The sequence below is a fragment of the Furipterus horrens genome, unplaced genomic scaffold (assembly GCF_987537825.1).
Source record: "Furipterus horrens unplaced genomic scaffold, mFurHor1.1.pri manual_scaffold_10, whole genome shotgun sequence".
Taxonomy (NCBI): domain Eukaryota; kingdom Metazoa; phylum Chordata; class Mammalia; order Chiroptera; family Furipteridae; genus Furipterus; species Furipterus horrens.
Window position 1 is genome coordinate 72,919,746 of NW_028327180.1, and position 13,261 is coordinate 72,933,006.

A 13,261-nucleotide genomic window follows, 5' to 3' on the forward strand; every position below is an offset into this window, starting at 1 on the left:
CTTTCTTGAGATTATTTTCTGTAGTTGTAGACATATTCCTATTTTCCCAATGAGTTTTTAAATGAATTTGGAATTTCTATACACAGTAATTTTATTCTTAATTTTAGTGCACATGCTTTGACATCACCAATACCCTCCAACTACTTATTATGAGACATCGCCCTAGGAGTTTTCCATGTCACAAAATCACATATTAGAATAAGTTAAAATTTCTCACTAACTTTTAATTGGAGGCAGTTTTCATAGATTCTTAAATTTACCTAAGTGGAAGAACTACTTTAACAGGTTGTTGACATTTAAAGTTAAAAACCAAGTTTTCAGAATGATATGGAAACCTAAATATAAGAAATGTGATTGTGCACATCATGAGAATCGCTGGAAGTTAATAAAAGATACGTTAACATTTAACAGTTTAAGAACAAAATAGAAGCATTCCAACTTGCATATACTGGAAATAAAGGTAGTACTCTATAATCTATTAGCACATAATATTTCAAAAGAATGTGCAGGAAATTAGTAATCCAAAGAATATATAAACTTACCTTATTCTGTGTAACAAACCTAATTCCAATTACTGAGAATTACTGCCAATACATTTGGAAGCCCATCAAAATATAATAAAAATTATTAGTGTTGTGCTTTCATGAATGTAAATATTTATATTCTGAGAATAAGCACATTTGGCAGGCATACCATAAAATATTTTTTAATTGGGAAGAAATATACAGGTGACTCTGAGAAAATATAGGGCATAAAATAGACCTACTCAGTGGGATTCAGAGAATCCCTAATAAATATACATGAATATTATAAAAAATATTTCTATGTCCCTTATAAAAATCCTTTTATCGCCTTGACTGGTGTGGCTCAGTGGATTGGGCATCCTTCTGCAAACCAAAAGGTGGCTCATTTGATTCCTAGTCAGAGCATATGCCTGAGTTGCTAGCTAGGTCCCTGGCTGGGGGCGAATGAGAGGCAACAGATCAAGATTTCTCTCTCACATGGATGTTTCTCTCCCTCCCTTCCCATCTCTCTAACAAAAAAAATTTTTTAATCTTTTTAAAAAGCCTTTCTCATGCATTTTCCTCTCTTTGTAATTAATAGACTAAAAAAGTTAAACCAAACAATTTCTAAATAAAAGACATTCATTGAAACTCACATGAGTAGAAGCAACAGAGTTAAAGCTCAACTTGTTATTCTTCTCAGTGACACTTACTACCAAAGAAGCTTCATTAGAAAAATCTTGCGGAGGGACGGTTTCTGGCACCCCAGAGAGAAAATTAAACCTTGTTTTCTGAGAATCGGAGGCAACATACAGATTGTAGGAATAAGGCAAAGTTCCCTCGTTGTAGTTTGGAGAAACCCCTGGTCCTGTCTTAGTACAGAGACCTGGCTGAAAGCAGCGCCAGGTAGCCAGGCTAGAGGAGCGTCGCCAGCGCACTGCAATGGCCAGAGTCACCGCCAGGAAGAAGAGCACGGAGATCAAGGCCAACGCCACAACCAGGTAGAATTGCAGTTCAGACTGGGGGTCAGAGGGTGTGTGATGGTCGCTGAGATCTGGCAGTGCCTCTTGTAGGCTGTCCGCAAAGATCAGGTGCAGCGTGGCGGTGGCGGAGAGAGGTGGTTGCCCCCCGTCGCGCACAGCGACCAGCAGGCGCTGGCGGGCCGCGTCCCTGTCGCCCAAAGCACGCGCTGTGCGCACCTCGCCCGTGCGCAGCCCCAGGCTGAACAGTCCAGGCTCGCTGGCCTGCAGCACGTGGTAGGACAGCCACGCATTGTGTCCCGAGTCCGCGTCCACCGCCACCACCTTGGTTACCAGGTAGCCAGGCTGCGCGGCACGGGGCACCGTGTCGAAGAGCGCAGAGCCGTCGGCACCCAGCGCTGGGTACAGCACCCTTGGCGCGTTGTCGTTGCGGTCGTCCACCAACACTCGCAGGCTGACGTTGGCGCTGAGCGCCGGCGAGCCCTGGTCGCGGGCCCGCAGTGTCAGCTTGAAGGCGCGCAGCTGCTCATGGTCGAAGGCGCGCTGCGCGAACACCACCCCGCTCTGCGCGCTCACGGACACGTAAGACGACAGCGCTCGTGGCTCCAGGTCGCTGGCCACGATGGAGTAGAAGACATGGCCATTGGATCCCAGGTCAGGGTCGGAGGCGCTGACCTGCGCAATGGAGGCACCGGGTGGGTTGTTTTCTGGCACGTGGACCAGGTAGGAGGACTGTTGGAAAACCGGAGGGTTGTCATTGACGTCCCCAATGTGTAGGGTGACACTTCTGCTGGAGGAGAGAGGCGGCTTTCCCTTGTCGGTGGCTATGATGGTGACATCATACTCTGGGGTCTGTTCCCGGTCCAGGGCCCCATCTGTTACAAGCTTGTAGTAGTTATTGGCAGAAGACTCAATTCTAAAAGGAACTTTCTCTTTTATGGAGCATGTGACCTCCCCATTCTCTCCCGAATCTTTATCATATGTTTTGAACAAAGCAATCACTGTCCCAGGCTCTGCATTCTCCATTACAGAACTAGACACCAAAGTGAAAACCACCTCTGGGACATTGTCATTCTCATCTAGAATTTCTAGTATAATTTTACATTCAGCAGCCATGCCTCCACCATCCTTGGCTTCTATGCTTGTGGTATAACTGCTACTGATTTCAAAGTCTATAGGGTCTCTGGATTTAATTTCTCCACTTTGATGGTCTAGCATAAACATACTTCCAACATCTCCTTGTATTTTGAAGGAGTAGGTGATCTCTGCATTGACACCCTCATCTTGGTCGGTGGCTGTCACCTTTAACACAGAGGTGCCTGAGGGCAAGTTCTCAGGCAGGCTAACTTTGTACACATCCTGACTGAACACTGGGGGGTTATCGTTGGCATCAGTGACTTCAATCCTGATTTGAGTGGTGCCAGTTTGGACTGGGTCACCCCCATCCACTGCTGTCAGAACCAGGAGATGGGAGCTCTGTTGTTCGCGGTCCAGGGGCTTCTCCAACAGTAATTCTGGGGTGTTCTTGCCTTCAGTCATATTCTTTTTCATCAGAGAGAAGTGCTCATTATAGCTGAGTTGGTAACTCTGGAGAGAGTTAGGCCCTACATCTGCATCTATACCAGATTCCAGACCAAACCGAGTCCCTGGAATTGCAAGTTCATTGATTTGTAAAACAATGTTATTTTGGGGAAAATGGGGTGGGTTGTCATTTATATCTTCTATCACCACATTTATGTGAAAAACATTTAGAGGGTTCTCTGCTACAATCTCTAAGGGCACGACACATACAGGATTTTGAGGACAGAGCGACTCCCGATCTATTCTATCACTCACAAGTAACTTCCCATCCTCCGTGTTTATGGAAAAGTATTGTTTCTCTGCACTAACTTTGAGGTTGCGGGTCAATAAATCCTGTACATGCAGCCCCAGGTCCTTAGCGAGATTCCCCACTACAGAGCCCCTGGCCATTTCTTCCGGAATGGAGTAGTGGATCTGCTCCGAGAGCGCCCCGCAGAATAAAGGCAACAGGAAGAGAAAGAGTACTTGCCGCCGCCGCCGCCGGGTACTGCTCCTCTGCTTCGCCCTATTTCCCATTCTTCTTGGCCCTGCTGCAGCCTCTGGCGTTGAGACGATGCTTTCTTTACAAATTGCGTTTAAAATATTTACTTCCACCGCGTAGAAAACTCAGGACTCCGAGTCTGAAGGCATCCCAACCGGTATTCTGAAATCAGGTTTGCCGAGCAGTGAGCCGGAGTGCGGGCCTCTCTCCTTTCGTACTTGCTTTTGTGGCTGCGCAGAAAATCACCCGCCGGGGTATCCTGGACTCCAGCTCTTGCATCACATTGGCCAACAGCGGCGCTCGGAGTTTGTTTTGAAAACTGCAGCCAGATCTTTGCAGATATTGGGATTTACTACTCCGACAGCTATATTGGACTGATGTATAGGAAAGGAGGCAATTTGTGACTTTTGGATGGGTCTGTTTTCCAAAGTTTACTACCAAAGAAAGTTCCTTAGAGATAGGATCCCACAGAAGAGCCATTAACCCACAAATGAGAAAAGTTTGTCTTTTTCTAACTGGAGGCAGTGAAGTTACTGGAAGAACAAAGCAGTCTTCTCTCCAGACTTAGAACAAAGACCACATGAGAAAATAGCCCCACCAAGTGGCATGGAGAAACTTTGACAGCCGTGAAATTACACCCACTATTAGATTCAATCTTATGTGTAGCTAAATTTACCTCCTCCATTTATCAGAGGAAACTGGGGGACAGCTCAAAGCTGTACAGGGTGTACTCAAGATAAGGATGGCCAATGCCATCAAGTCTTCCTTGTTACTTACAAAAGTATACCCTAGTAGGTTACCATAGGAATTTAATAACATGAAATGTGAGGGTGTTTTACTTACTTATTTATTTATTTATTTATAGATTGTATTTATTGATTTTTAGAGAGAGGGGAAGGGAGGGAGAAAGAGAGGGAGAGAAACATGGATGAGAGAGAGAAACATCGATAGGTTGCCTCTTGTATCCGACCAGAAACCCACAATCCAGACATATGCCCTGACCAGGAATCCAACTGGAAATGACCTTTTGCTTTGTGGGACAACACTGAACCAACTGAGCCACACCCATACCAATCAGAGCTCTATTATTTAACTGGACGATATGTTGCACCTTACCAAAACTTTATTATTACTTTAGAGTCAAAATAACCTTTGTAAGCTCAAGTTTCAAAGCCAATCTTTCCCTTTATTTTCCAAGATCTTGGTAGACTACCTTTTAAAAATTATGGAACACCTCCCTCTCCCAGCAAAATACCTCATCTCCTTTTTATTCATTTAATTCCAGTTCAAACAAAATGTTTGGAATTCCATAAGCATAATTCTGTCCCTAGATGCTCAAAACACAATAAAATTTTTTATTCAAGGCAAATTTAGACATCTGTTGATGTCTACAGTTGAAATACTTTTTGTCCAACCTTTAAATAATCAATGTACAGTTGATTACAGTAAGGCCAATTCCTAAATGAGAAAGGAAAACTTAAAATGGAATGGGAATATGTAAGTAACTTGGACCAAATATCTAGGAGTGGTGTAAGAGTGAGGGGCTGAATTTATTATGGAGATGATTCCTGTGATCAAATACCCTAGATAGGTCTCCTCTCTTCACTTGACTTTCCTAGACCTTGCTTCAGATAACATGTGTGTTAGTAGGTAACTCTTACGGCTTCAATTAGAAGTTGGTTTTGAATATAAGAATTGAGTATACATAGATATAATACAAAATGAGTTTATGAAGGACAGAAAGAAGGAATCTATGACTCATTGGCATATTGAAAACAAACAAAAAATATCCAAAGGAATACCAGCTAAACCTGTCTATTATGAAGTCTAAAAACGCACTCCATCTCTTATATTCACAAAACTATTCCCTGTGAATAAATATGAAAAATGTAAACATGTTTAACAGATTTGAAAATAATTTTTTGAGAAGCACTGGATTATAATTAAGTATTTTTGTGACTTTACATTAAAAACACCCTTCAACACATACACTGAAGTACAAGTAAAAGAATAAAAGGAAATAACACCAGTTCAACAATTCAACTATTTCTTCAGAACTGTCTAATGACTTCACTGTAGAAATAGAAAAGGTATCTAGGACTTAAGGGGAAAAGTAAGTGCTACATTTCTTCTCATAAAGGAGTCTAGTAATTAAAAGACAGTCAACATGTGTATTTTGGAGGGATAAATGAGACAACACTGAAATGATCAACAAGATATAAACATATTACCAGCCATCAATAATGAAAATACAATTGTTTTGTGCCCAGAGGAAAACTTCCATATATAAATGTGGACATATGTGTGACTGTGTGTATATAGATAAGAAAAAGAGCTATAGAGAGTATGCTATTGAATCAACAGGGTCAAATCTGACTCTCAGAAGTAAAGCAAATAATGGTAAAATATAATTATAATAATGGAAGTAATGGAAAGTTTAAATAGGGAAATAAATCAAAAGTGTTTGTAAGCCATAACCAGTTTATGTTGATAACCACAGACACTGATGATAGAAAAATATTACTAAAATTCAACTTACTATAAAGCAAGCCATGACAGCAAAACAGAACCTTTGGTTTCAAAAGAAAACCAGGACTAAAAATAATGACTTTCACCAAACCTTTCTGAAAAATGATGGTAATTTGATTACAGGTAAAATGCACAAATTCACATGCATTGCTCTAAGCCTTGTATAAACTGAATATGCCCCCCCAACAGTTTTTGTAAGAGATTCATTTTTTAAAAAAACCTCTTCATAGATTTGTGCAGAGACACTAATCCTTGGGAAGCAGGGAAAAAAAGTCTCACCTGATTAGTTGTAGGGTCACATTTGCCCAAACCCGTAACTGAATCTTCAACTATCAAGAGAGGCTCGCTTTTCCCACAGCTCTCCTGGCTGATCAGCGTGTCTGCATAGTTGGGCTGTGGGAAGATCAGGTGACTCTTTCCCGAGTCCGCAGTGAGGGAGACCTCATGGGAATATGTCTGCAAAAACGTCCGCACCCCATTTGCGCCCATGAAGTGCGAGGTGGGCATGCTTGCCAACCTCCCTCCTGAAGCCTGGAGCAGATGTGACTTATGCCAGCGCCTCAGCCTGAGCACCAGCAGCATGATGACAAAGGCGAGAAAGACACAGGAGACAGCGGCCACTGCCACCACCAGATACAGCGTGAGGCTGGAGTCGTCAGGGTTGGCGGAGGGCTCAAGACTGCTCAGGTCAGCCAGGACGTCTGGGATGCTGTCAGCTATAGCCACAGTGAGGGTGACGGTGGCTGAGAGTGGGGGCTGACCATGGTCCTGAACCACCACCACCAGGCTCTGCTTGAGTGCATCTCTGTCCAGCAGGGCCCGCGCAGTGCGCACCTCGCCCGTGTGCAGCCCCACCGCGAAGAGCCCTGGCTCGCTGGTCTTGAGCAGGCGATAGGACAGCCAGGCATTCTGCCCTGAGTCTCTGTCCACTGCTACAACCTTGGTTACCAAGTAGCCGGGCTCTGCGGAACGTGGTGCCAGCTCCACGCCCGTGGAGCCATCAGTGGGGAGTGCAGGATACAGGATCTCTGGGGCATTGTCGTTCTGGTCCAGTACAAATATGCTCAGGGACACGTTGCTGCTGAGCGGAGGATCCCCACTATCCTGTGCCATAACTTGTAGCTGCAGGTCTCGGAACTGTTCATAGTCGAAGGAGCACAGAGCATATAGGACCCCCGTGTCTGAGTTGATAGAGATGTAGGAGGACAGGGGAATCCCCTGAATGGTGTCCTCAACTAGGGAGTAAGTGACCCTGGCATTTTCTTTGCTATCCCAATCAAGCGCTGTCACTGAGAAAAAGGAGGATCCTCTGCGGTTGTTTTCAGGGATGTAGGCTGAGTAAGAGGAGTGAGCAAAAGTGGGCGGGTTATCATTGTCATCTGCTACATTAAGTGAGATGTGAGTTTTTGTAGACAAGGGTGGACTTCCCCGGTCTGTAGCTGTCAATGTTATATTGTAGCTTTGGATCTGCTCTCTGTCCAGAGCTCTATTTGTTATCAACTTATAATAATTTCCGTAAGTCTTTTCTAAATTAAAAGGCAGATTGTTAGGAATGAAACAAGAAACTTGACCGTTTTCTCCAGAGTCTTGATCTTGTACATTTAGAAGAGCAATTACTGTACCCGGAGGAGAGTTTTCCAGCACTGAATTAGTAGAAGATGTGATCGTTATTTCTGGAGCATTATCATTCACATCCACAACTGTAATCAACACCTTAGCAGTGGTTGAGAGACCTCCACCATCTTGGCCTTGAATTTCCATATCATAGAACCTATATTTCTCAAAATCCAGAGGCCCCTGTATTGAGACTTCTCCAGTTTTAGAATCCAACTGGAATATTTCAGAAGCTTTGCTTTCCACATTCCGGAATGAATACAGCACTTCCCCATTGGTTCCCTCATCTGGATCAGTTGCATTTACCACCAGCACCCGAGTTCCAGAGCTGAGGTTCTCAGGAACACTCACTCGATATACAGACTGTGTAAACTTGGGGATATGGTCGTTTACGTCGAGGACCACTACACGAATGGGAACAGTGCCCTGGCGGATGGGGTCTCCTCCATCTAAGGCTGTGAGGAGGAGGAGGTGAGCAGCCTCCTTCTCCCGGTCCAGGCTCCCCTCCAGCACTAGCTCCGCATTCTTGGCCCCATCTGTTCTGCCTTGCACTTGCAAGGAAAAGTAACTATTAGGGTTGAGCTGGTAGCGCTGTAGGGAGTTCATTCCTACGTCTGGATCCCTAGCGTTAGGAAGGGGAAATCGCGATCCCGGAGTTGCGTGCTCACTGACTTTTAGCTCTATCTCCTCCTCCGGGAAGCTGGGGGCATTATCATTAATATCCATTATTTCCACTTCCACTCCGTAAATCTTCAGGGTGTCTTCCACAAGTATCTCCACATTTAAAAAACATGAGGACATTGTCTCACAGAGCTCCTCCCGGTCTATCCTACCTGCGGTGATCAAGCTGCCGCTTCGCGGATGCAGAGCGAAAAGCTGCGTCTTTCCTCTGGAGATGATGCGGACGCGGCGCTCCGCCAGCTCCCAGGGCTCCAGACCCAAGTCCTTGGAAATATTACCCACGAAGAAGCCTTTGTCTGTCTCTTCGGGCACCGAGTATCGGATCTGTCCAGCCCCAGACCCCCGCAGTGTCCCCAGGAAAATGTACAGTAGGACAAGCCTGCTGCGGTCCAGACGTGGTAGCTGATTCGCCATGGCAGTGGCTGAGCCGATATTCCGCGGTGTCTTGAACCGGTTTGTTCTGATCCAGCTTATGTATCTACGAAGTCCCCGGCTGACTGCATCCAAAATATATTAGAGAGCGAAGGGAAGTCCGTACTTTAAGTTTCCAGCATCAGGATCTGTAAGTATCCATCTCACTCTGCTTTGTGTTATGGAGGTGGGGGAGGAAGGGACTCTGGCTCGCAGTTTCTCATTCCCTGGTTGGTAAACAGCGGCGCCTGGAGTCCAATCTTATTATTGCAACGAGTAAGAAAACCCAACTAATGTACCTGTTCCAGAAGTTAATAAATACACTCACTTCTTCGAGAATCATGTAAAGCTTCAATCGCAAACAACCAAGCGTTATATAATGTGATGTTAAAAGCTTACCAAGAGCACTTTTGGAGAGATTGAGTATCAAAAGTGATTATTTAATTTTTAAAAAGGTTTTCAAATATTACTGGAACTGAAAACTTTCAGGTTAGATTTAGTTTCTATTAATTTTTACCAACAGAAGAGAATAGCATTTTTGGATATGGAACTATCACGATCCCAACAAATCATCAAATAGAATGCATGACTATAATTCTTACCGATTTTTTTACTGAGAAAAATAAATGAAATGTGTTGAGAAAATTTGGGTGGCATTAGGATTATTTAAAAATATCACAATATAAAATGTACCTGCATACCATATCCTTAATTAAAAGGTATTTTATTTCATGAAAATTTCACCTGAGACCTCTATTTCCCTTAAAATGCATTTGAATATTAAAAGGATCGCAGCATTGTAAACTTTAGTCTAAACATTAATACCCATAGATCTGACCGATATTTATTTTAGGAACTCTATCAAGAGATTGAACACAGGATCTATATATTGGTATGTACTGGCATTTTGGAATAGAAAAAGCATTATTTCAACTACTTACCTGTTTTAAAGTCTTCTTATCTGCTTCAACACTAGGGGCTAGAATGCTAGCCAATAGCGCTAAAGAGCTATCCTTGTCGAGAGTATTTGGTTTGTCTGGACAATGATCAGCAGATGTGAGGAAATTAAATTCCAGGTCAGTTTGATCCCCAGGCACACACAAATTATAGGAATAGGGCAAAGTACCCTCACTGTAGTTCGGAGGAATCTCCAGTCCAGACTTGGAGCAGAGAACAGACCCAAAGCAGCCTCCAATGGCGGGGCTGGAAGAGCGTTGCAGGTGCAGAGCAATGGCCAGGATTACAGCCAGGAGGAAGAGCACGGAGATCAACGCCAAGGCCACCACCAGATAAAACTGCAGTTCTGCCTGGGGGTCAAATGGCGTGGAGTGGTCGCTTAGGTCCGGAAGTGCCTCTTGTAGGCTATCAGCGAAGACCAAAAGTAGCGTAGCGGTGGCTGAGAGGGGCGGCTGTCCCCCATCGCGCACAGCGACCAGCAGACGCTGGCGGGCCGCGTCCCTGTCGCCCAAAGCACGCGCTGTGCGCACCTCGCCCGTGCGCAGCCCCAGGCTGAACAGTCCAGGCTCGCTGGCCTGCAGCACGTGGTAGGACAGCCACGCATTGTGTCCCGAGTCCGCGTCCACCGCCACCACCTTGGTGACCAGGTAGCCGGGCTGGGCGCCGCGCGGAACCGTGTCGAAGAGCGCAGAGCCGTCGGCACCCAGCGCTGGGTACAGCACCCTTGGCGCGTTGTCGTTGCGGTCGTCCACCAACACTCGCAGGCTGACGTTGGCGCTGAGCGCGGGCGAGCCCTGGTCGCGGGCCTGCAGCGTCAGTTCAAAGGCGCGCAGCTGCTCATGGTCGAAGGCGCGCTGCGCGAACACCACCCCGCTCTGCGCGCTCACGGACACGTAGGATGACAGCGCTCGTGGCTCCAGTTCGCTGGCCACGATAGTGTAGGAGATGAGGCTGTTGGGTCCCAGGTCGGGGTCGGAGGCGCTGACCTGCGCAATGGAGGCACCGGGCGGGTTGTTTTCCGGCACATGGACTAGGTACGTGGGCTGTTGAAAAACCGGAGGGTTGTCATTGACGTCGGTGATATGCAGGGTGATGGTGGTGCTGGAGAAGAGGGGCGGTTTGCCCCTATCAGTGGCTGTGATGGTGACATTGTACTCGGTGGTTTGTTCCCTGTCCAAGGCCCCATCTGTTACTAGCTTGTAGTAATTATTAGAAGAAGAATGAATTTTAAATGGAATATTTCTACTTAAATTACATGTGACTTCTCCATTTTCCCCGGAATCCCAGTCTCTTGTTTTGAAGAGGGCCACAACCATTCCTGGACGAGAATTCTCCAAAATCTCATCAGAGAGAGAAGTGATGATTATTTCCGGGCTGTTGTCATTTTGGTCTAGAACTTCTACAATTACTTTACATCGTGTAGAAAGAGATCCTCGGTCCTTTGCTTCTACATCCATTATATATCTTTCTACTTCTTCAAAGTCCAAGGGTTGATTCGTTATAATGTTTCCTGTAGCAAAATCCAGAGAGAACGTGTGCTGGGCTTTATCAGTCACACCAAAGAAGGAGTAGGTGACCTCTGCATTGAAGCCTTCATCTTGGTCTGTGGCAATCACCTTCAGCACAGAGGTGCCTGGGGGCACGTCTTCTGCAATGTTGACCCTATACACATCTTGGCTGAACACAGGGGGGTTATCATTGGCATCCACCACCAGGATTCGGATCTGAGCAGTGCCACTTCGTGGCGGATCCCCGCCATCGAAGGCTGTTAGTACCAAGTGGTGCACACTCTGCGTTTCTCGGTCCAGGGTCTTCTTCAATACTAATTCTGGGTATTTGCCACCATCAGGATTGTCTTTCACCACCAATGAGAAATATTCATTAGGACTTAGTTGGTATTTGCTCAGTGAATTCATACTTATATCGGGATCTTTTGCGGAGTCAAGAATTGTTCCCATTCCTGGGATGACAGATTCACTGATTTCTAAGTTTATTTCATCTTTATGAAATTGAGGGTCATGGTCATTAATATCCTCAACATTCACAATGATATGGAAAATATTTAAAGGGTTTTCCACCACGGCTTCCAGCTGCAACTCACATCTCCTTCTCTCTTTGCAAATCTGCTCACGGTCTATTCGGTCCTTCACGAGTAAGTTCCCGCTCACCGCGTCTACATTGAAAAGCAGCTTCTCCGCGCTAACTCGCAGCTTCCGAGCGGACACCTCCAAGACTCTGAGCCCTAGATCTTTGGCGAGGTTCCCCACCACCGAGCCCTTGGCTAGCTCCTCAGGAATCGAGTAGCGGATCGGCTCGCAGAGTGCGCGGTAAAACAAAGGCAGCAGGAAGGGAAACAGTACCTGCAGCCTGCCAGCTCCGGGTCTCTGCGCGCAGCGCCCTCCCATCTTGCGCTCTAGTTCCCGCTGGGTCTCAGTCTTCCTAGTTGGAGAAATCGTACACTATCGCACGGGAAGAGCATTCAGCCCAGGACAGGCGGAGCTCCCAGTCTTGGGACTGGGAATCCACTTGTGCTGGGCGAGTCTGCGCAGCCGGGAGCCCTGGTGTAAGCCGATTTCCTTCTGTCTTAGTTGGTGGCTGCGCAGGAAATCCTAGGCTGAAGGCTGAGGAATGCCGGGCGTCAGCGCTTGCCCTGCACTGGCCGACAGCGGCGCCCAGAGGCCTCGTGCAGAACTGCAGCCCAGATTTTCTCTATTTCAGGCAATCTTTTTCTCTGAATATAACAGCTAAAATATTTGAATCTTATTCCTTAGTGATTCCGTTTTCATCATGAAGCATATTTCCCACATGATGAAAATTATATATATTTATGTTTTAAAAATTCACATAAATGTGAATAGATAAAAGTATTTCAAAAGTCAAAAAGGCACTAAAGGCTATAAAGTGAAAAGCAGGTCTCTATCCCATGGCCCACTGCTATCCAGTTCTTTCATCCAGAAGTAATTATTGTTTTTTAAGAGTAATTACACACAAATGGAAGTACTGAAGATAAGCAAAAACCTTTTTTCTTGTCTTCGATCTTATATTTAGCTAGAAATTATTAATCCATTCCCCCATATTTAAGAACTATAATACAACCATTGCCATATTGATTGTAGCAATCTAAAGTGTCCTGTGTTGCCTTTATGTAATTATATTTAAAAACATTTGCTTAAATAACTACCACGTCAGAGTGGTTTTTATTGTATTTTTCAAAATGGGTGTTTGAAATGAATGCATAATAATTTTGACCTTCATGGACGGTAATTTTAAGTGACAGTTTTGGTGATTAAAAAGTTAATAACTATGACTGTAAAGGGTGTGTGTGTTCTTATTCCACAGAAATATCATAGAACAAATGTTGAATGGTATGAAAAAAGTAATATCCTCATAAGTATTTTGAGACACATTGGAACAATATTTGCCTTTATTCTACCATATTAATTTATAAGAATATTAGTAATAAGTTAAAAGTAAAAGATCAAACCAATATACCACTATCCACAATAACCCAGATAGGTTCATCA

General features: G+C 45.0%; 1 protein-coding gene across 17 annotated transcripts in view; it reads right to left on the minus strand.

Annotated features, from left to right (window-relative positions):
- The window catches only part of LOC150000631 (protocadherin gamma-C4), a 160,099-nt gene that overhangs the window by 63,431 nt on the left and 83,407 nt on the right, over window positions 1–13,261 (minus strand). Inside the window, exon 1 of one of the 17 annotated variants that reach the window (XM_090288145.1) lies at window positions 9,722–12,320. The exons of 14 other annotated variants lie outside the window; for them this stretch is intronic. In XM_090288145.1, the coding sequence (XP_090144271.1) occupies window positions 9,722–12,142 (2,421 nt within the window). In that variant the 5' untranslated portion in view covers window positions 12,143–12,320. Of the gene's footprint in view, window positions 1–1,216; window positions 3,755–6,353; window positions 8,967–9,721; window positions 12,321–13,261 lie in introns of those variants that run through there. 2 more of the 17 variants (XM_090288136.1, XM_090288150.1) reach the window with 2 other exon arrangements.